Here is a 22,842-nt window from a genome sequence, read left to right as displayed (position 1 = left end):
CAATCGTGTTTGGAAAGCTTCTGGGCTGGTGAACACACCCGCATGCCGGAGGGTGGCACACCCCAAACGCCACAAAGGCAGAAGCTCTTGAACTTGGGTTCCTTCTGGACCTCGCTCTGTATACGTCTTCACCGGGCTGTTGATTTACATCCTTTATAGTAAACTGTTAAGTGTATTTCTTTGAGTTCTGTGAACCATTCTAGCAAATTACTGAACTCAAGGAGGAGGTCATGAAATCCCTGATTTGTGGCTAAGTCAGACAGAAGTGGGGGCAACCTGCAGACCCACGACTGCAGTTGGGAAGGGGCAGCCTTGTGAGGCTGAGCCCTGACCCTGTGGGGTCTGTGCTAACTCCAGACGGGTTGGGTCAGAATTGAATTGATTTGTAGGGACATCTGGTTGGTGTCTGCAGAAAACTGGAGAATTGCTTGGTATGGAAAACCCACATATTTAGTGTCAGAAATGTGAGCAGAGAAGGAGTTTTCCTTTTGGGGACAACGTCTCTGACCCCCTCGGGAGCTCACAGCCCTCTGGCCTGCGTCACTGGGGTCACAGGAGACTCGGGTCACCTCCTCAGAGCTTCCCAGAATGCCCCGTTCATATGTCTCCTGCAGTTATTGTTTCCCGGCCTGACCCAGACGGAAAGAGACGGAGGCTCTATCTCCTCTCCCCTTCTCGATGGGACCCATGCTGGTCTCAGGGGTCGCGAAGCTGAGTCCTCCAAGGGACCCTTTCTGGGGAGACAAGGACAGGATTGGGGCTCCTGAGAGATCCTTGCGTTTTTCTAACTAAGGACAGCAACGTACTCTCCTTCCACGCCCACCAAATGCATTCAGCTCCTCTATCCCCATGTATTCCAGACTCCAGTCCCGACAAAGCTTAGTTTTGCTGGGCCGGGGAGATTTCCAGATGCCTTTTCTCCTCACCCTCTTCCTTTTTACCCTTTTTAAAAGTTCCCATTTCCCCTTTCCCCTCCCTCTTACTTACTCATTTAGTTATTCAAGAAATATTAAGAACCTATTATAAGTCAGACACAGCAGAGCAATACAGGGGTGACTAAAACAGCCCCACTCTCTTCCTTGCACAGAACTTACAGCCTGGCAGTCGTGTGAAAGATTTGGGGTTTTATGCTAAATGCTAAGAGAAGCCCCTGGATGGTGTATCACTTTCCTATGGCTGCTGTAACCAAGCAAACTTAGTGGCTTAAAATGACACAGGCCTTACATTTCTGGATGTCAGAAGTCTGAAATGGGTCTCACTGGGCTAAAATCAAGGTGTCAGCGGGACCGTGTTTCTTCTCGAAGCTCTAGGGGAAAATCTGTTTCTTTGTCTTTTCCAGATTCAAGAGGCCGGACACATTCCTTGCTTTGTGGCCCCTTTCTTCATCTGCAAAGTCCGTGGCCTAGCACCCCCAAATCTCTCTCCTTCCCTGACCTTCCTGCCTCCTTCTTTTACTTATAAGGGCCCTCGTGATTATTCTGAATCTACCTGGATAATCCAGGACACTCTTCCCATCATAAGGCCCTTAACTTAATCCCACCTGCCAAATCCCTTTTGCCACATACGGTGACACATTCGCAGTCTTGGGGATGAGGACGGGGGCATGTTTTGTGGGGGCATTATTCTGCTTCCCACAGGTGCATTTTAAGACAAGGAGTCACATGATGGATTCAATCGATTTCAAGAGCCGGAAAGCACACATGGGGACGTGTCTGTTAGGATATGGCAGGGGTCAGGGGAGGACGGAAGGGCTCGATTTGGAGCCGTAGCAGCAGAGATGAAAAGGAGTTCCACGGAAGAGTCTAGAGGCAGCACTGTTAGGGCCTGGGGACAGACTGGCTGGACACGGGCGACAAATGTGCCAGGGACTATTGGTGCTCCCCCATCTCACATGACTGAGTTCTTGCCAATGGTAGATGAAGGGAAGTGATGGATTAGTCTCAAAGACATGCCCACCAGGCTCCACACCCTTTTGCTTTCTCTCCTCGCTGCAGCGTCCTCGGAGGCCACAGAGGGTGGCAGTGCCCCGAGATGAATGGAGCCTGGATCTCTGAATGACCACGTGGAGACCTTCTCCACCTCCCGTCTCTGGTGACCACCCTGGCCTGGGACACGTGCAAGCACTAAATGTTATTGTGCTAAGTCTCTGACATGACAAGCTTTGTCTGTTATGGCAGCACAGTCTACGCTGCCTGGCGAATGCGGTGAAGGGGAGACAGGCACGTAGGATGGCATCTGCGCTTCTGGCTTGACTGTCTGGATGGCTGGCTGGATGGATGGATGCACGAGCCATTCGTCACAGTGGGCAGGACTGAGCTATGTTAACATTCACCTCCAGACTCTCCTACATGGAACTGCTTTCCATCTCTGCTGCCACGGCTCCAAATCGAGCCCTTCCGCCCTCCCCTGACCTCTGCCAAACAGTGGGGGGAATTAGGCAAGCGAGAAGTCAAGAGTTTAGTCTGGGATATGTTTCGTTTGAGATAGGACAAAGAGCCAAGAGGAGCTGGATTTCAATTAGGCAGTTCAATAAAAGTGTGGAGTCCACAGGGGAAGTGAGAACTGGAGAGAGAGAATGGGGAGTGGTCAGCACAGGAACTCTATGTAGCACCATGCAGCTGGGTGACATGTCCAGTGAGAAGGCGTCGATTGGAGAAGAAAAGAGAAGAGGGACTGGCCCCAACAGAAGGAGGAATGCCAACATCAGAAGAGGAGCTGGCAAAGAAGACTGAAGAGGGGTGTCCAGAAACACAAGGAAAACTGAGAGAGGTTCGTGGCACAGCAGCCAGGAACACATGCCTCAAGGGGGAGATGTCAAGTGCATCCGGCACTGCTGAGAGGTTGAAAAAGTTCCCCTCCTCTTCTTCTCCTAGCAGAGGAGATCAGAAATCCCTGGGAGAACTCTCTACTTGGACAGCCCAATCCCCCCTATTCCCTTCTGGTTGTACCCCAATTCTACACTGCGTCTGCCTGTGCCCTCCTGGCTCAGCCTGTCCCACCAAAAGCCTCCGTGGAATGTGGTCAGAGGAATTCAGGCATGGGGGATTCCTGGTTAGGGGGAGAAGGCTATGCTCCCACTAAGACATTATACAAAGCAGCCCTGGAGAGGCAGCACCTTGTGACAACAGGAGGGGGAAAGACCACTTGGGCAGGCTGAACAGAGAGAACGCAAGAGCCATTAGCCTCGACTGGAACAAAATAAGGAGCTAATCTCAGGTTGTCATAGTGATGATTTTGTGCAGTTCCACTCGGTGTTCAAAGCCCACAGTGAGACCGGGGCACTGAGGGGAATCAGACAAAGGCGCAGCTCTCCCTTTCAAAAGCCACCCGAGGAGGCCGGGTACTGTTAGAACAGACCCCTCATTTTAGCATACAATTCAAGGGTAAAACATGATTCAATTTCCTGAAATTTCCTTTACAGCCAATGTTTCTGATTTGTGAAATGAGGGCAAGCTGTGAGCTCCGTGGGGGGCAAGGGGGGCTAACTTTGTGGCCCTCCCCTCAGAGGTCAGTGGTTCTCCAAGTGAGGACCCCAGACCAGGAACACCACTCGGAACTTGTCAGAAATGCAGATGACCCGGCCCCAGCCAGACCCACTGAGTCAGAAACCCAGAGGCTGGGCCCGGCAATCTGTGCCTTAACAAGCCTTTGGGAAGTTCAAACGCAGGTTCCAGTCAGATTTGGGGCGCGAGGGCCTCAGAGTGAGCGTCCCTGCACCCCACTTCTTGCCCATGCTGGGCGCTTGTTCAGTCTCAGCAGATACGCAGATAAGAAGCTGATCTCGCTCCAAGGATGGGGAGCCTGAGCCCAGCCCTGCAGTGGTTCCCCTCTTCCAGGCCTTTCCTGTTTTGGTGAGGGTGGAGCTGGGGCCTCAGATGAGGCCCTGTGCACCCTGGACAGGCCTCGGAGGCTGGGTCAGAATAGCAATGAGCAGGCTTCCTCCTCTTCCTTACAAGCCTCCTTCCTTCTGCCCCCGCCAAGGCGGCTACAGGCCTCCCTCCCTCTTCCATCTTCTCCAGAGTCCTCCCAAGGAGGACCACACCGAACCAGCCCTTCATAAATGCAGGGAAGGCCTCCAGGCTGGTGGAAGTCCACAGCCTGCAAAGAGGAGATGCTGGCTGGACGCACCCTAGGAAGGCAGGCCGCCTGGACTGAGCAGAGAGAAAAAGCGGCCCGCCCAGCAGGCAGTGCCTGTGATTTGCAAGGGCCTGGGGACCCTCAGGAGTGGAGATTCAGGTTCCCACGCACAGGAGCCTTTTCCTTCTCTCTGACACAAGAGCGCTTGTGCACAAAGGCCAGCCCCCACTGGGGTGGCAGACCTGGGTCCTGTCCCAGAGCTGGCTCGGGCCCTCCGTGTGTCACGTGACAGAGCTGGACTCAGTGCTGTCTCAAATCCCTTTTAGGATTCAGGAGTTTGGAATGAGGGACCAAACCACTAATATTTCTCCTCAACAGCGGTCGCAATAACATCCTTAAAACATGCCAAGGGTGTTGCAGACAAAACTACCCAGTCAGAAAGCTTGCTCCACTCTCCACTACCTTACCCATATTTTCTGCCCCCTCCTCCTGCCTGATCAGCTCCTGTGCCTCTGTCTCTTGGCTTCCACTCTGAAAGCCACAAAACCCATCACCATTCGATGCTCCCTGAGGGGTGGAGGTCCCAAGATTTGACCAGTGAGGGACAAGGATTTGAAGGGTACAGGTGCCTTCCCAGGAGCCCCGACCGTCCCCCCAACCACAGGCCGTGGACACACCTCATCTCTAACAGGTCAGCGTCCTCCTTCCAACACACTCACTTTATTCGCATTAAAGGATCACGGGAGATATACAAAATATATATAAATACCTAAAAATATGTAAAAGCATTGCTGGGAGCTCACACTCACAGTCATTGGAACATATTTTCTTTTTTCATTCTCCAGTGTGTTCCAGGGCCATTGGCTGACCTATGGCTAGCGTTCTGTGCACAGTGTGTGTGCTTGGGGACAGAAGGGGAAGGGGAGGTGCAGAGAAGGGGTGCAGCAGGAGGGCTGGCCACTCTCCATGCACCTCAAGCACAGATTAATAACAGAACGCACAACTGCTGATGCTTTGCTACACTCCAATTTGACTCTTGGCTCCCAGCCTGGTTTACCTGCACCCTGTGGGTTGCTTTCTGGCTGGAGATGGCACACGCTCCCCAGGGGAGGCTCTTCTCCAGCCAGACCAGTGGTTCTCAAACCTGGATACACTTTAGAATCATCTGGAGGCTTTTACCGCGTACCCTCAACAGCGCTGACCTTGTTGGTCTGGGCAGGGCATCCATAATGCTCCCAGGAGCCCTAATGCACTACTCAGCACAATGAGATGGACCGAGCATGTTTAACCTGAACTCAAGGATGCCCCAAGGACCTGCCAAGGCTCCTCTCAGGCCCTAGCAAACCCTCACCTGGCAGCTGGCAGCATGGCCAACCCTCTCCCAGAACTTCAGCACTGGAAAGGTTCCCAGAGGCCACCTGCTCTGAAGTCCCCTTGAAAAGGTGCTGCCCAGCCTCTGGCCTCATCATCCCTCTGTGCGTCACGTGACAGTGCTGGACTCAGTGGAAAGCCCCTGCAGACCACGGGCCTGAAGCAAGCAGAGCTGGACCCTCCTTGGCCTCCCGTCGCCCTGCCCCTCTCCTTCCGCTGTGTTGGAGCTGGGGCCTGGGTGACCCAGCCAAGCAGGTCACAGCCTCACGCTCTCCTGGCCCTTAGACACATAAACACTTTTTGGCACTTGCATAGCCAAGCAAAGTGCAGGCCTCTGGGGGCACACTTAGGGCCCTCCTTCCCAACTCCTCTCTCCAGCCTCATTTCAACTTCCTCTACCACATGACCTTTCACTCTTCCAGAAAGCCTTTCCAGCCTGTTCCAAACTGCACTTGAGGCTCAGAGTGGGTCATCTTCTAAGGCCGTACATCCCAGTGGTCGAGGGCACAGACCACCTGAATACACGTTCCACCTCTGCCTCTTGCTGCACTGTCTTTAAGCAAGGTACATAACCTCCTCGTGCCTCAGTTTTCTCACCTGTAAAACGGGTAATAGTAGAGTCTGCCCCCTAGGTTTCTGCAGTGCGAGGAAAAAGCACTAGTCAGTGCCTGGCATGTGGTAAGTCTATGTAAGTGCTGGCTATTCACGTGATCTATTTCACCCCCTCATTTTAACAGCAGAGGTTCTGAGGCACAGAGCAGGAAAGGGCCCAAGGAGATGGTGGTCTAGCTGGGCCCAGAGTCTCATCTTCCTTTCCACGTGATAGCTGTCTTTTGACTCTGCTTAACTAGGTCTCAGCTCTTTCCTATAGAGCCACACCCTATGACACAAAGTGGAGGCAAAGGGAGAGGTGGGGGAACCTCTCTTCGGGTAGACCACGGGAGGGTGCAGCCTCCTCTCTGCTCTGAGCACTCAGGGTTAGAGGAGGGCTATTCTCTTGCCTCCAGAAGACTCCATGCTGTCTTCCACGCTGAGCTTGAACGCCCCTTCCTCCTTGAAGCCATCCCGGATCTCACTACCTACACTCACCCTGCTCAACAGGAAGGGCTTTTCCCCTCCACTGGATTCCACAGCACCAACTCCACCTCCCCCCACTGGCACTAGTCTCTGAACTGCAATCAGGACTATGAGAGTGCAAACCTCTCTTTCTATAGATTCCTACCTGAGGCATTGCCCTCACTTCACCTGGGCCAGACACCTAAAATTCCAGCTTGTCACTTGAGTTGAATGAGCGAGTTTAAGGGTGAGGAGATAAATGAGTGAGTGAGTGAGTGAGTGAGTGAGTGAGTGAGTGAGTGAGTATGAGTGAGTGAGAATGAGTGGGTGGGTGAGTGGATTTATTCCATAGGCTTGGGGTTCCTCACCCAAGTTCAGGTTTGGCAGGGAACGGGGGGATGACCTGTGGTTGGCCCTGACTCACAGGGCACCTGAGGATGGGCTAGAGGGGGACCAGGTAGGGTGCTGGGGGACACTGGAGGGATACCAGCCCAGTGGAAACCACCCACTGGTATCCCCTCCTACCTCCAACTCCAGTGGAGATGAATCTGGAACATACAGATACCTATTCCTGGGGCCGTCGGCCATACCTGCTATCTGGCCCACCCCACCCGCTCCAATTCAGGGTTACAAATAGGGGAGTTACTCACTCCCTTCCCCCGCACCTCTTGCTGCTGTGGTTCCCTCAGCCTAATCTTTTCCCCATCCATCCATCCCTCAGCTCTCACCTGCTGTCAAGTCCCTCCTCATCCCTAAGGCTAAGCTCCGGGATTCTGAGCCCAGCTTCTCCTCAGAATCTCCTGGGCAGTCTCTAAAATTCATAGTGACTATGACGGACTGAGGCCCTGCTTTAACTGGTTTGGACTGTAGCGTGAGTACATTTTTCTGGAGATTCTGATGTGCAGCCAGGTTTGAGAACCAAGGATCTGGTTGAAATACCAGCTTCTCCCTGAATCTCCCAGAACTCCTTTCTTCTTCTCTTGAGCATACCTGGGGGTGAGCCCCCGCCCCAGCACTGGCCTGCCCCCTTCTAGGAGGGTTCTATCCTCACCTCTGTCTCGCTCACTTGTCTGCCAAGACACGCCTGGGGGCACGTGCCTTCCTGTGCTCTCGGAGCCCAGGGCTCCATAAACGACTGTGCAATGAATCCCGCCTCTCATCCCTACTCTTCCCTCCTACATGTTTCTTATTACCCAACCCCAAATGCATCTGCCACCTGTGATGCAGGAACAGTGGCCCTGGGCCGGGAGGCAGGATATCGGGGCTCCACTTTCCCATCCCTTAAACAAGAACCTTGTACCACACATTGTTTTGGTTTCCTGCAACTGGTCGCCCATTTGGGCCTCCTGCCTCAGTTTCCCTGGCTTGTATGGCCTAGAATCCACTTTCAGCCTCAGTTAGGGCTGAGCCAGAGCTCGGCTGGAGGAAAAGGCCAGCATGGCGAGGAGCGGCTCCATTACCAGTTAATGTTCATTGACTGGCCGGGAAGCTTGGCCCGGAGGGACCGTTACACATAACTGGGCTGCAGATGAATCAAGTATTTAAACAGATGGTGCTCAGAAGAGCTCCCTGTGCACGAGGAGGGTCTGGAGGGAAAAGAGGATTCCTCAAGTCTGGGCAGACAGCCCCACCCCCTAGCTACAAAGGCATAAGTGAAGCTGGCAAGGCCTCCAGAGATGCCCCTACCCCCAAATCCCCAACTTCTCACACAGACCCTCTCCCTGGCCCCACTGGGGGTCAGGAAGTCAAGGGTACCTTTCCCTATGGGCCTCAGTGTCCCATCCGCACAATGGGGGAGTTAGGAGAAGGGGGTTACACAGGACCCCTGGTTCTTGGCTAGAGGCCACGTCACTCCCTTGAGACATTTGGAAATGTAGCGAGACATTTTGGGTTGTCATTGGGATCAGGGGTGTTATGAGCACCTGAGGAGGAGAGCTAAGGCTGCTTACTGGCCTGCAGTGCTTGGTCCCCTCCAGCTCAAGGAGGCAGCCCCCTCCCCATGCTAACGGCAGCCCCTAAAGAAGCACAGCAGCAGAGCACTTCGGACCGGGCTTTCCGCGGCTGTCAAGGCATTCTCTGGCTTCTGGTGGAGTGAGCAGAGGAGCTGGGAAAGGACCCCACACTTCCTGCCTTGAGTTGACCAGGTACCCTCCAGCTTGAGCACTGACAACAGCTGTGTCCCTGCTGCCACCAGACCCAGGCTGCCTGCCAACGAGCTCTCTGACAGCCACTGGCTGGCCCAGACGCCAGCTCTATCCCAGCACCTGCGGGATCGAAGGGGGCCACATCCAGCCACACAGAATAGCCCCTTCCAGGGTGACTTACCCAGGGCAGGCTGTCCCCAGGAGGGCCACCCCAGGGTCACTGCTCAGAGCAGATCCAGGACTCCATCTCCCCAAAGGACTTTCTGAAGGACCCCAGGAGCAGTACCCTCCGCTGTTCTCTACCAGGAGGCTGGAGGCTGGGACACCAGTTCTAAAGGCTGGCCTGATACGCTGGAAATGCCACGCCCTCCTCACCAACTACTCACCTGGGGAGGAGTCATTCAAGCCCATCAGGTCATTTGCCCTCTGGATCTTCTCCAGACACGTGGCTTGCTCCTTCTTGAACATGCAGTCGGAGTGCATGGCGGGGATCTGTGGGGGACACGGGAAGTGGGGGATGGAGGTGGGAGGGAGCAGGGACACTCAGCTATGAGAGCGGCTCCCTAAGAGGTGGGGGTGGGGCAGAAGCAGGAAAAGGATGGTGACAGAGGGGCTTCCGGGCCAGCAGGCGCCTCACATCCACTTGTCTTAGATACCATGAGGGCTCTTCCTCAACTCAAGTTGTGGCCTTGGGGAACCCAACCCCTCCTGGGTCTTAGTTTCCATGTCTTATAATGATAACAGCAAATATATATATAGCACTTTCCTATGCGCATGCATTATTCTCAAAACTGCATGGCAGGAATGGTTCTCTAAGGGGATGTGGGCAAGTAGAGGCAGGCATAGGTTATCTGAGCTGCCAAGGGCAGTGTTCAGGGATCCAGTCCAGCCCGGACTGTTCACAGATGTGCAGGCAGCTCCCAGGGATGGGCCTGTCCATGGTCACACAGTACGGCAGGGCAGAGGCCGGACACACATCCAGGGCTCTGAAGACAGCTGCATCCACTGCTGGTCTGAATCCCCAGCGTGAAGGGCAGGGGCCGCCCACCCTCCTTGCTCTGGGAGAGACATGAGCAGAGAATGGGCTTCTGAGCTCTCACGCGCCAGAGACTTGTGGGCTGGGGACTGGGATCAAAAGAGCCTTCTGCAGCCCTGGTCAGGGCCCCTGCATACAGTTGAGCAGGTTGTATACTGCACAACTCTAAAGGGTGCCACACATGTCACGCTCGTAATAGATTTGTAAACTGTGTAACAATTTCTGGTCAAATCAATGGAGGGACTTGAAGAAGGGGCACCCTTTTTCATTCTAAGATGCTGGCAGCGATATCAGCCAAAAGCACTGAGCTTGACTAAGGGCACACAAAAGACACAGGTGCTCTGAGCGGGGCTCAGGTGAGCCTGGGGCTGCAGCTGGGCATGGAGGGGAGGGTCCTGGGTCCTTACCATGGGCAGGAGGAGAGCTACCAGGGCGGCCTGCACAACGACGCTGGCCATGACGCTTCTCAGCCCAGAAGGAGGCTCGGGCCAGCACTGCTCACCTCCCACTCAGAGCAGCCCCACGGTGTCAGGGGCTAGAGAGAAAGACAAGGCATGAGTCCTGCGGGTCCAGGGGCAGAGGGGGGCAGGGACATCCTGCCCTTCCTCCTGACCCCTCCCCCACGGGCAGCAAGGCTTTCAGCCTCCAAGGCGAGCCACGCCGTGCTCTGGTCCATGCTGTTCTGATTCTTCTGCCCCACACACATCTGCTGAGAATCTACTCAGTGCTAAGCACAGGGGATCCAGTGGGGAGCACACTGGCTCAGGCCCCCCTCGGACCCCTGGGATGGTCTGCGTGGCTTTCTCCCCAAATCTCTCTCTACAGTGTCAGAGTTTTAGCTGTCACATGTGTGCCCACCTGGAGAGGGCATTTCCCAGTGCCGCTTGCTCTCAGGTGAGGGCATGTGAGGAAGTTCCCACCTATGGAATGAGGGTGGCAGTGAAGTGGGCAACTTCCGCACCACGTGTCCGTAAGGCATGGACACTCGCCACTTCTGCTCCTGCGGCCTCCCAAACGCCAGGCCCGACCTGGCTTGGACAGTGCAGCAAGGAGCACACCTGAGGTGTGGGGAGCAACACTCGGAAAGGAAACAGGATGCCCGCGTGAGCTCACGGGGCCAGGCCGCTGCGTGAGAAAGAACCACATTTCTCACTTGCTCCCTCAGAGAGGGCCTCTTTGTTTCAGCTGCCCAGCCTGGTCGCCTAACAAACACAGTCTCCTCTCACCCTGCCTCAGCCCACTGGGCCACCAGGACAAAACCTTTACCTCCACGACATACGACATACGAAGTAGCTGCTGAAGCGTGTGCCTGGGCCTCGGAGGGAGCGGCGGAAGCTCCAAGAGGGGAGGTCCTCGAGGACCAGCGATAGAGGGGATGACAGGGAGGGGGGCCAGTGGGGGGGCCATGGGACCACATCCCCAGGGGAGGCGTCTGGTCCGCTTCTAACACTCATCACTAATGCATATTTCCTTCAATCCCACAGTTCCATATCTGGGTCTCTATCCCAGAGAAATAACAAAAAGAAGCATATGTAAGGATATTCACTGCAGCATCATTTAAAATGGCATCAACAGCAAAAAAAAAAAAAAAAATAGGGCAACAAAGCACGCATCAAACAGGCACCTTTAATGGGCCCTGGCATAGTTGTACAATGGAATACTACACAGTAATTTTTAAATTACTTTTATTACTATTCAGTGGTTTAAAAGACTGAGCAGGACCATGTCAGGGCACCCACTAAGCCACAGGCGCCTGGTTCAGGAGGCCCAGGGGGCTGCACCCGGACCACTGGTCCTCGCACACCTGCACCAGTGGGCAGAGCAGCCGTTACCTGGGGGCCTTTGTGCCCAGGCTCTCTCTCCACCCACACCTCCCTCCCTCTCTCCTTGCCTCTCCAAACTTCCCTGGGCTTCTCTAAGCTCAATTGGGTGACAAAAAAGCACCCAAAAAGGCAAAAGAAAACCAGCCACAGGAAGGCTCAATGCAAGGAGCCCCATCTTACCCACCTGCCACTCTCCCTGCTCAGGGCCCATTCAGAGCTGCTGATAGAGGCCCCAGGTGTCTCTGAGAGGAGTTCTGGGAAGCCCAGGCAGCCAGGGGATGCGGGCTCAGCCTCTCCCGAGGTTCAGGAAGGACTGTGCAGGCTGGGGAAGCACTGGCCCCAGCACCCGTGGGCACCGGCTGTGCCAGACACTCAGGCTTTGGTCTCTGCCCCTCCTCCCAGGGTCCTCCACACCCCTGGAGGTCACAGGCTGCCTCTGGCATGACCTGGCCCTGGGGCTCAGTCACTTCCACTCTCCCTGGGGAGTCTGAGCTCCTGTCTGACCTGCCTGGCTGGAACAGAGGAATGCCCGCCCACCTCTCTCAGCCGGCAGAAGGCCTCCGAGGCTGGAGCTCACTCTCCCACAGAGGTGGAGACAGGGAGGCCGCCACCCAGAGCAATGCCAGGGGCCAGCAGCACCTCCATCAGCCCCTCTGGCACAGGTGCCAGCAGCCTCAGCAGCATCCTGGGCCTGGGCTCTGGGCCACAATCTAGACCCTTTGCTTCTGGGGGTCAGCTTTCTACAGGGAGAGGAAAGGGATTCCTCTCAGCTCCCTCGTTGGCCCGCCTCATGGCCACCTCAGGCACAGGTACTCCAGACAGGAGCCACAGGTGGGCGATGAGGCCTCGGCCTGTGTCTCCAGTGGACACAGTGCTCCTTCCTAAGGGCTGTCTCCCTTGTACTCCCAACAAGGTGCCAGAACCCTCAGCCAGCCGCTGCTTCTGCCCTGGGACACGGGGCAAGCAAGCTTCCTGGAGGAGGACGCCTAGGAAAAGGGACAAACACGCAGATGAAGTCAGAGCTCCCTGCTCTCAGCGACATCCTGAGATGGCAACGGCACTCCCTACCCCTCCTTCAGGACTGGGCTCCCCCAAATGGAGACTCACTGCCTCCTGCCCTTGACCCTGGTTCCAAGACCTGTTGCAACCTATCAGCCTGGCGCTTAACTTGAGCTGCCCTCAGAACCACGGAGGGGGTTTAAAAATACCGCTGCCCAACTGAGTCGGCCTGTCTGGGGCTGGGACCCGGGCCTTGTGGTGTTTAAAGCTCTCCAGGTCACTCTCACGTAGAGCAGGGTCATAAAGCTTGTGTAACCTTTCTTAGAACCAAGAGAGCTGGCCCAGGAGAGCCAGTGGCTTCCACAGCTCTGGGTGCTACAGAGGGCAAGTGGGTGGCAGCGGGCGAGCAGAGAAGGAGTTTCTGTTTTAAGGGAAGGCTGATTTCTCTCCCTTTCTCTCTCTCTCACACATACACACACACACACAGAAACAGGTCCACAGAGAAGAGCATAAAGACATGTCAACCCCACAGAGACAAATTAGAGACATTAATCCCCAGGGCACCCACTTGAAGGTATTGATACAAACAGCCATGTGTGGAATACACAAAGGGAGATTCCTTCAGGAGCTGACAGTCTCTCTCTCTCTCTCTCTCCCTCCCTCCCTCGATCCCTCCCTCCTTCTCAGCAATGCAGAAGCATGCTCACAGAACAGAGAACAAAGATGTTTGCAGCCGCAATCACACCGCAATTTATACATTCAGGTATGTTGATCAGATTACCGATCCACACATAATAATCGTTACACACATTCCTGGTGCAGAGGCACTCGGCTACACAGAGGCGATTCGGTCCTTTAGGCATCGGATGCAGGCGCAGGTGCTCACACAGACATACGTGCAGGCACACGTGCACGCGTGCGCACACACGCTCACAGGAGGATGTTCACCCCTGCTCGCTGGAAGGACAGCTCTGCCGCCACAGCTGCACTGGATTGACACCGTGCTGGAGCAGCGGCCCCTGCCCAGCCAGGCCCCAGCTCTCTGCTTTGTCACCAAGCTGCTTAGCACTGTGGTAAGCCAGAAGAGAGGTGTGGTCCCAGCCCAGGGGCAGGGTGGAGGCGTTGGGTTGCTCTCAACACCAGCCCCCCATGAAGCTAGACCCAGAATTCTAGATTCCCATGGTTGCCCTCCCTTTATTGTGAGATATCATGGATATACAACAGCATATTACTGTCAAGCACACAACATAATGGTTCAATATTTGTATATATGCAAAATGAACACCACAGTGAGTCTGGTTAACACCCATCACCACTCATAGGTACAATTTTTTTTTTCTTGTGATGAGAACTTTTAAGATATCTTCTCTTTGCCCACTGCTGTCCTCACTTGTTCACTCTCCCCGCCCTACAGTCCACCCCTGCCCAACTTGACACAGACACACCAGCGAGTTAGAATCTGGGAGCCCCCAGGCCCTGGCCTTCCCACTCTCCTACCTGAACTGGGGACCTCAGGGATCACCTCCTGCCCTACAGGGTGGTGATCTCCTGAGGCCCTCCTGGCACCCTTCCTGGACAGCACTCCGAGTTTACAGTCTTAGGCCACCTGCTCCAAATCTGGTACTGCTCTGGGCCACAGGCATGGGTCCTCTGCCCCCGGGGATGCGCCGCTGGGTCTGCCCCCCACTGCCCTGTCAGCTGCTGCCCTCCTCCTGGTCCTGCCTGCCTCCCTCTTCTGGACCCCCAAGCTGCCAGTGACAGTCTCACAGGACAGGGTCTGGCCACCTGGCGTTAGATGCTCCCCTCCCTAAGGATGGACCCTGGGCACTTTTAGCCCAGCCACCCACGTGGCTCAGGATAACCCGGTCACCAACATTCCCAGGCTGTCTCGGATCCAGGCTCTGCAGGGCAAACGGCTTTTGCAACTGATCCGAGGACAATTAAACTCTATCTTTTGACATTTATCGTGGTGCACTTGTGACCATTTTGCTAGAGCTGTTAGCCTAGGGGCCTCAAGCAAACCACTGAGCTCCTCTGTGCTTCAAATTGCTTATCTGTAAAATGGGAATAGTAATATCTATCTCTCAGACATTATTGTGACACATCAACAAATTTATATAAGTAAACTATAGAGGACATCATACAGCCTGGCTCCCAGTGAGGGATGTACATGTGCTAACTACTAGTATAATCTTACCACTTGTGTTCAGGTTTTTGCACCACCTTGCTGTCACCTCTATTCCCATAGCCTTGTGTCCCATTCAAAATGCGAACGGCAGGCCTGCTGCACATTTCTCTGCTAATGACTAACATTTATTAAACAGTATGTGTCAGGCACTCTTCCAAGCAATAAATATGCATTAACTCATTTCACCTGCCCAAACCTATGAACTAGTTCCAAGCATTATCCTCATTCTATAGCTGAGGTGATTGAGGCACAGAGAGACTAAGCAACTTCCCCAACATCACACAGCAAATATGTGGTAGAGCTGGGAAGTGAACCCAAGCCGCCCGGCTCCATAGGCTCCTGCCATCCTCTGTTCTTAGTGAAAGGAAGATCAGCTCAGAACCCACTGGGACCCCATTAGTGATCCCTCTCATACCCTTGGGGACTGGTCAGGCCTTCCTTCTGCTACCCCCTGCCCATATTTCTATATCTGAAGTACTCTCCTTAGGAAGAGTAAATTATAACACAGCATTTCAGACCCGAAATGGACTTGAAAAGCCCTGTAGTACTGAGTTAGCTGTGGGGAAACTGAGGCTATAGCGGGGTGACACCTCCCAAGGTCACACCGTGGAGAGTCCTGGACCCCCTGCCTGGCAGGAATGGATGTGTGACAGACACCTAGACTGCAGTGGAGTCTGCTCCCCCTTCCTGACCCAGGAGGGCTTGCCCTCCTCAGCCCCATCAGCCCAGGGACCGAGCGGGAGCAGGAACTGACAAGTGCAGCCTCCTGCTCCGATGAACCACTGCGCCAGGCACACAGGAAGCCGGCGTCATCAGTCAGCACACAGGATCCAGTGGTGACTCACCGGGCTCCCGACTTTCCGCATGGAGTGGGAGGGGATCCAGGGACCCTCCAAACATTCCCCACTGCCCCCCACCCTGCAGGACCCTTTCTGCAGCTCCCCGGCTGAGGATGGCTCAGATCCTGGGATGGGGCGCTCACCCCTCTCCAGCAGCTGATCCAGGCCCCCTGGGGAGAAGCTCTGATGTCTTTCCTCCATGTACCACCAGGCCATCCTGTGCTTCAGGGAAGCCCTGACAGTGGAGCGTCAGCGCCTCACCCTCCCTTTCCATTGAGCCACACAGCCCTGGGTCCCTCTCCTGCCCTCATGGGGCTGAAGCCGTCTGAGCCATCTCCTAGTGGACTCTTCCTGCTGCTCAGCATCCCTCCCCATCACCGAGCAGTGCCCAGCCTGGACACAGACAGACGACAACCCAGGAGGAGTGCATCACTGGCCTCCCTTGCTCTCCCCATGCTCCCTGTATTGATAAAACCTGAGCACCGCCACCCGCCATTTCTCCTCTCCCTCCCAGTGCAGGGAGCCAGGGAGTGAAGGCTGAGAGATGCAACTCTGCCCTCCAACCCCAGTCCACCCCTAAAAGGGAGGGAATTGCACTTGCCTCTGGGAAGGCAAAGGACATCTCCAAAACCTCTTCCCTGCTCAATAAAGTCAGTGCTGAAAAAAGGCAGGGCCCAACACCGGGGTGGGGGCATCCTGACAATCGCAGAGTGTTTGGTGTTCAAACCTTCCCCTTTCAGAGCATGGATACTGGTGTCCTCTGTACCCCAGTGACAGAAGCCAGGTCCCTGGAAGGCGCCATGATCTCACTCAAGCCCGGCGTGTTACACGTGGTGAATCCGGACTCAGGGCAGGGAAGGGCTGAGTAGAACACACCCGTGCACACTTAGTACTGTGACCCATTTCACTGGCGAGGGCTGGAGGCCCCAGAATACCAGGAGACCCTCCCAAGCTCAAGCGGCAAAGCCCTTCCACACTGGATCATCCAGGCACATCTCCTGTCCTGCAGGAGGCCAGGGAGTTATCTGCCAGGGAGAGCTCCCTGGGCCAGGCAAGAGGAAGAGGGGAGAAGAGAGGAAAGGAGGAAGCGGAAGATAAAAGAAGGGGGAGAGAGTAAGGCAGGAAGAGAAAGGATAGAAGGCGGTGGGAATTGTGGAAGGAGAGGGCAGAGGCAGGGGGACAGGAAGCTAGGAGCAGACACTTGTTCGTGGATGTTTAGGGATGTTTACGGCAGGGAGTGTGGCTCAGGGAAAGGTGGCCTGAGGGCACCCCTCCATCTGCCTGACCCTTGGTAATCAGCAGTCTCTTCTGAATGGGTGGCAGCCCCTGGAGGGGAGGGCCAGCTCTGAAGCATCCAGCTCCTGGCACAGGCAGGACACATGGTGGGGGACCAGAAAACACTAACAGTGCCTGCTGGATGGGTTTGGAAAGGTGACTTAGAGGTGTGGAGGGTCACAGCAAGCTATCAGGAGGTGGGGCTGCACAAGAAAGTGGAGGGCTGGCTGCAGATGCCAGGACACTGCTGGGGCTTCCATGGGGCAGAACTGGGAGCGTGGGAGAGTGTGAAGCAGGGGAGTAAAGTGTTAAGCTTCCTGTTTAGAGACTAATCCTCAGAAAAGCTGGGGGTCTCAGTGGAAGGTTCAAGTGCAGGCAGAAATGCAAACTGAGGCCATTTTCTGGATTCAGGATCCGGATGGGACCTGGGTGGGGAAGAGCACCTGGCATGCCAAGACAGGGACAGAATCCAGAGACTTGGGAAAATGGGAGAGGAAAGTGTCCCTGGTCCTCCAGGAAAAGGCAGGAAGGAAATGGGAGGAGGGGACAGGAGGGATAGGAAGAAACCAAAGGCAGGACCTGGCTTACCGCACAGCCTTATCAGAACCTGGGACACTCGGAGGTGCCTACAAAGGAGCTATATAATCTTTATCTCAGTCAACCCTCGGCTGTGCCCATTTGTCAGAGGGGAAAGGTGAGGACAATTAATGCAATGCATGGAGCTGGGATGAGTGTCTAGGTGCTTCTCAAGAACAAGCCGACCTCCTACTACCACCTCCAGGAAGCCCACTTTGGCTGCACCTGTCTCCACTGACCCCAACCTCCTCTGCAAACCACCAGCCACAGAGAGTCCCTCAATCCTGCCAGGGCTGCTTCAGGTTTCACCCTGCTCATTGTGAGTTTCACGTCTCGTCTGAAAACAAGGGGCATGTCCAGTTTTCCCCATAGAAACCCTCCTGGTGGAGGTGCGTACAGCCCTGGACAGAGAGGGTGAATGGGAAAGGGGGCTAGAGACCTATGTGGTACGCTCAAGTGATGTGATGTCATTTTATGTTCCGTCATGAGTGTGGTCTCCAGGTGTCGACTTAGAATGGGAGGTTTATCAGATGGACACAATGCGGGCCTGTGTGGGGTGGGCTGCTGAGTCCAGTAGGGGAGCCTCTCTTGGCACTGACCCATTAAACAGCGGGGCACTCTGAGTGCCAGGCAGAGTGGAGGGCAGCATCTGAAGCCCCCCTAGAGCAGCTCGGGCTCTCAGCTCTCAGGCCCTCCTTTCTACCACCTCTTCAACCACTTTTCTACTCTCCCCTTACAGCCCAAGTCTTGGCAAACCCTTCTGGCTGAGCAGACCCAGCCTGTCACCTATTTTCGTGCAGCCAGTGTGCCAAGAACGGTTTTGACATTTTTAAATGGTCAGAACAAAATTAAAAGACTCATATTTCATGACGCATGAAAATTATATGAAATTCAAATACCAGTGTCCGTAAATAAAGCGTATCAGCACATACCAGGCCTGTTCGTTTCCGTATCGTCCGTGGTTGCTTTTACGCTACAACAGCAGAATTGAGTAGCTGCGACAATGTGTGGCTGGCAAAGCCTAAAATATCAACGATCTGGTCCTTTACAGAAACGTTGCCAACCCTCATTCTAGGCTCATGCAGTACATGCACTTTTCACTCAATTCCACACACATCTGGACTTTCATTCATAAGGACTCCTGTGACCTTCCTCGGGCAAACTTCGGAGTCCCCAGGTATGTCCAGATCTGTATAAGGATGTGTGTCCCAATGTCCGTTTGTCTTTCGGCGGTTGCATGTTTTACCACAGTTCTCTGGCAGGTGTCATGGGAAGCCTACATGCCTCCCCAGCTGTGTGTCACTCCCTCTTTGTGTGTCACTGTGGGGGTGGCTGTCACCGTGTGCCTCTGACGGCATCCAGAGCTCAGCACAAACACATCGCAGCTGAGGAGTTGCCAGCCTGGGTGTTGCCAGGCAGCTGGACCACTAGGCCCAGTCATTCAGACCCTGGACTCTGATTTCTCTGTTCAGAGGTGGCCGAGGCTTCCAGGGCCTCTAGCCCTCCCGGCAAGAAAGCCCTTCACACAGCCAAAGTCTGGGGCATGGGACCTCTGCTCCCATCCCTCTGTGACAAGAAACCATTACCCAGGTGTCAGCTCCATGCTGAGTGGCTTTCAGAGAAGGAAGGCCTTCATGGCACTGAGCTGAGCTCATGCTCTGCCTTTGGTTCTACCCTCCGGAAGACAGCACAAAGTGTCTTCTACTTCACCAGTGCCAGTCCTTGGACAATGAAACCTTCCTCCCTGAGAGGCCAGAAACCTGGGACGCTCAGCCCGAGACCACGTCCCCAGGAAGAAAGCCACCTTGCGGCCTTAGCGCCTATCTTTCTGAGCCTCTTGGTTGCATATACTGATCTGTAAACACCCAGTTTGTATGTTTGTTTATTCAACATAAATTCAGGGAGTGTCCCAAAGTAGGAGGATGGCAGAGAGGGTTCTGAAGCTTTCTGCAATCAACCCCCTGCCAGCTTGAACCTTACACAAAACAGAACCTTTAGCCTGATTAGTCCTTAGAGTGCAGGAAAAGGTTCTTCTACAGGCTCCTCAGAGCACCTGCCCTCGTGCACGGGGGCAAACAGACTCTCAGGTCTTGTCCCAGACACAGAACCATGAATGAACTGACCATGGAGGGGGAGGGAAGGGACCAGCAGCCTCCCTGGTCACCCTACACACACTTGTTGATGGATTGGTTAGAAGATCTGGCCCAGGGCCTGCCCAGTGTGTTCTGTCTCTAATTTGTACGTTCACATTTCGGCTTTTGTCCAGACTGGCGCCTCTGCTTGCCCTCCCCAAGGTCAATGGAGAGCAGCCCCAGATTCAGCTTGGAACTGTGGGCTCTGCCAACCCAACCCCACCTGCATCCAGCACCAAACTCAGATTGGGGCTTCCTGGGAAAATCTAGATGCTACTGCTACCCACCACCTCAAGTCTGAAAAATAGTTTTTCATCCTCTTCCAAAGCCCATCCTGACCTTCAGGATGCTTGTCTGCCTCTGCCCAACAGTTCCAAGGCAAGTTGCCCTCCATCAACTGTGTGTAGCCCCCTCCCTTCCCCAGCTCTACCCCACACAGGGCTGCCCACAGCCAAAGCCAATGCTTGTCAGTTTATTTTGTTTTGTTTTTGTGGGGTATTTTTAGAAGGGGTGGCCTTGTGGGACACTGTGAGGCTGGGGAAGTTAAGGAAGGGGAACTGACACACTCGCACTGAAAGCACAGAAATGGTCTGGAGAATTATCAGGACTCTATCACCCTCCCCCAGCATCTTCTAAAGGGTGCCTGAGATCCTTCCAAAGGTGCAAGCCCACTCTCCAGCTCCGTGTGAAATACAATCAGCTTCTGGCCCAGCTCTCTCCTGAGTGTCTAGCTCCAACCACTGGCGCCCTGGCTCCTTCTGACTCCCTAAGCTGCCAAAGTCCCGCCAGGAAGTGGCCCCCTCCATCAGCTGCCGCAGGAACCTGTGCCTTTAAGGCACCTGGCAGGGGTCTCCGGAGAGCCCACCTCAGTCTCACAAGCAGGTGCCTTCTCCCACAAGCCCCAGGAGGGCGCTTCCTCTCAGGACTACCAAAGCCATCCCGACCCCAGCCCTTCCATGCTGCGGGGGAAATTGAGAGACGCTGCTCCTTGGAACAATCCCAAATGTGTCACCATAGGGGGGCATTGTACGCCGCCCCTACCCCACACCCTACGGAGCACAAGGCTTGCTCACCCCTCAGACACCCTGAATACTGCGGTATCCAGCCCCCAGGGACCCTCCAGCGTCACCTTCCCAATTCGCGTAGGCGCATCCATCTGCCTTAGGAGTAGGGAGACAGGTCCCTATGGATCATCGCTATGGGTCTCCCCCGGCCGTAGCACCTTCCCAGCCCCTGGTCCTCCCTTCCGGCACCAGAAGGGGTGCGACGTAGGTAGGCCGACCCCACCCCCTAAGGGCTGCAGGGGTCGATCGCCCCAGACATTTGGTGGGGAAGGATGTCAGACTGTCGCACAGAAAGGGAGCAGCTGTGGGAGGGGGCTTCATTTCGGATTCGGAGGATGGCCCGGGGCTGCCCTGGCCCGCTCTTCCTCGGTGGATGGCGCGGCTTGTGGACATCGCCGAGCTGGAGGAGAGGGTCTGCAGTCCCCAAGGAGCAAAGGTTCTGGAGTCTGGAGAGGACAGACCTGGCGGGGAGGGACAGGGGCTGCGGGGTGGCCCTTACCTGCTCCCGGAGGGGCCTCGTCGCGGGGCTTGGGGCTGCAGGTCGGCCCGAGCAGACTCGGCGGGGATGGCGCGCGGTGGCGACTCTGCGCCCCTCGCCGCGGGTGGATGAAGAGCGCGTGTGCCCAGGAGCGCGCACCGAGCCCGGGTCTCTGCGTCCGTTTGTCCGCCGGCAGTTGGTGGCCGTGGGTCCCTGCACCGCGGCGTGTGAGTGTGCGCACGCAAGATCCGCGCTCGCCTAGAGCCACGGCTGTCAGTCACGCCCGGGGCCGAGCGCGCGCGGCGTCCCCCGCCTGCCCTCGCCCTCCCCCAGTCCAGCGCCCGCCCAGCCGGGTCTGCCCTGCGGAGAGGCGGCGCCGCCTCTGCGAAGAGGCCAGGCCTGGGGCTGGAGGGAGGCGACAGACCACCACCTCCACCACCCCCAACTCACCCGCAACACCCTGCACTTCACAGGCTGGGGGGTGGGGTGCAGGCCAATGAGCGCCCGGGGGAGGAGTTAGGCCGGGGGCGTCGGTAGAGGGGAGCCGACCCGCCCGCTGCTTTCGCCTTGCCTGGAGGCAGACACGAGCAGAAACTGCAGCGCGGACCTGGGAAGCAAGTCTGCCGAGGCGACCACCCCTCCCCACCTCTGTCTCCTGGCTTCCGGGGCTCCCAGTCGGGCCTTCCCCGGGGCTCAACGTTCTCCTTTCGACCCTCCCCAAGATACCCAGAGCGTGAAAGCCCTGTTCTTTCTCCTTCCCACATCCTCACGATTCTGTCTCTGTTTGTCAGAGACTGTTTCTCCTGCTCCGCAAAGCCTTCCTTACCGGGCACGTCCTACACTCTCTTTGGGGTTTCTTTGCCCCCAAAGTCCTGGCCGGGGAAGCTCAGCCAGCTTTGGGGTGCCTGCCTGGATGTCTTCAAATGTGATCTCCCGGAGAACACCTCTATGCCCAGAAATGGGGTGGCGGGCATCCAAGGGAGCCTACAGCAACTTAAAATGACACTGCTCCAGAGTCAGACTTTCTGGGCTCCGGACCCCACAGATGGCTTGAGCTCTCCCAGCCTCAGCTTCTCCACCTGTCTTGACAGACAGCAGCATTAAGTAAAAATGCTGCAAACACCCCACGACAGCGTTTCACTAGTTTTATTTCTTCACTGATGCATACATGACTATTGCGACTGGCATTGTCATCCTGCTGAACCCCCTCCTAGTACAGATGAATTAACTGAGGCTTCACGACAGGGGTCTGACAGGTCAAGGTCACGGACCCAGTCCATGGTGGACTCAAGTCTGAGCACCCACTCCCAGGCAAAGCACGTGCCCTCTGTGCACCCCCCACCCCCCCGGCCATCCTACAGCAGCCACCTGTCCCTGGTCACCTCTATGCCATCGGCATCCCAAGAGGTGCCTCCACATCCACTGTTCTCCAGCCAGGCTCTGCCCTTCCTGGCTCACCTTGGTTATTGTCCAGCCTCCGCTGTGGGTCCAAATCTTGGGTGTGGCCACCTAGTTGAGGAAGCCTCAAGGAAGAGGAGGGACGAGAAAGAGACTTGAGCCTCTCCTTGGGGATTGCAGTCCAACTGAGGAGAAGAGAACTGCAAGACAGAGCAGGAGGCCATAATGGAAACTTAAAGACGTATCTGAGGCCCCAGAAAGAAATGAGGACTTTCCGAGGTCCACACAGCGAGTTGATAGTTTCTTGTTACTGAACAGTGAGCCCTGGCCCCACAGGGATACCACACTGTGAGTCTGCATGTCTCACATGCCTTTCAATCCAGGAA

The 22,842-nt window shown here is 55.5% G+C and overlaps 1 protein-coding gene across 6 annotated transcripts in view; it reads right to left on the bottom strand.

The window, feature by feature from the left end:
- ADCYAP1R1 (ADCYAP receptor type I) overlaps nt 1-22,842 on the bottom strand; it is a 73,141-nt gene that overhangs the window by 34,850 nt on the left and 15,449 nt on the right. For 3 of the 6 annotated variants that reach the window (XM_019726203.2, XM_019726205.2, XM_019726206.2), the window contains exons 1-3: nt 21,080-21,482; nt 10,092-10,219; nt 9,035-9,140 (exon numbers count right to left, since the gene is read on the bottom strand). In XM_019726203.2, the coding sequence (XP_019581762.2) occupies nt 9,035-9,140; nt 10,092-10,142 (157 nt within the window). In that variant the 5' untranslated portion in view covers nt 10,143-10,219; nt 21,080-21,482. The other 3 variants (XM_074340962.1, XM_019726201.2, XM_019726202.2) reach the window with 3 other exon arrangements.

The sequence above is a fragment of the Rhinolophus sinicus genome, linkage group LG09 (genome assembly GCF_036562045.2).
Source record: "Rhinolophus sinicus isolate RSC01 linkage group LG09, ASM3656204v1, whole genome shotgun sequence".
NCBI lineage: Eukaryota > Metazoa > Chordata > Mammalia > Chiroptera > Rhinolophidae > Rhinolophus > Rhinolophus sinicus.
Note: the sequence above shows the minus strand (reverse complement) of the source record. Positions and strands in the feature narration are given on the sequence as shown.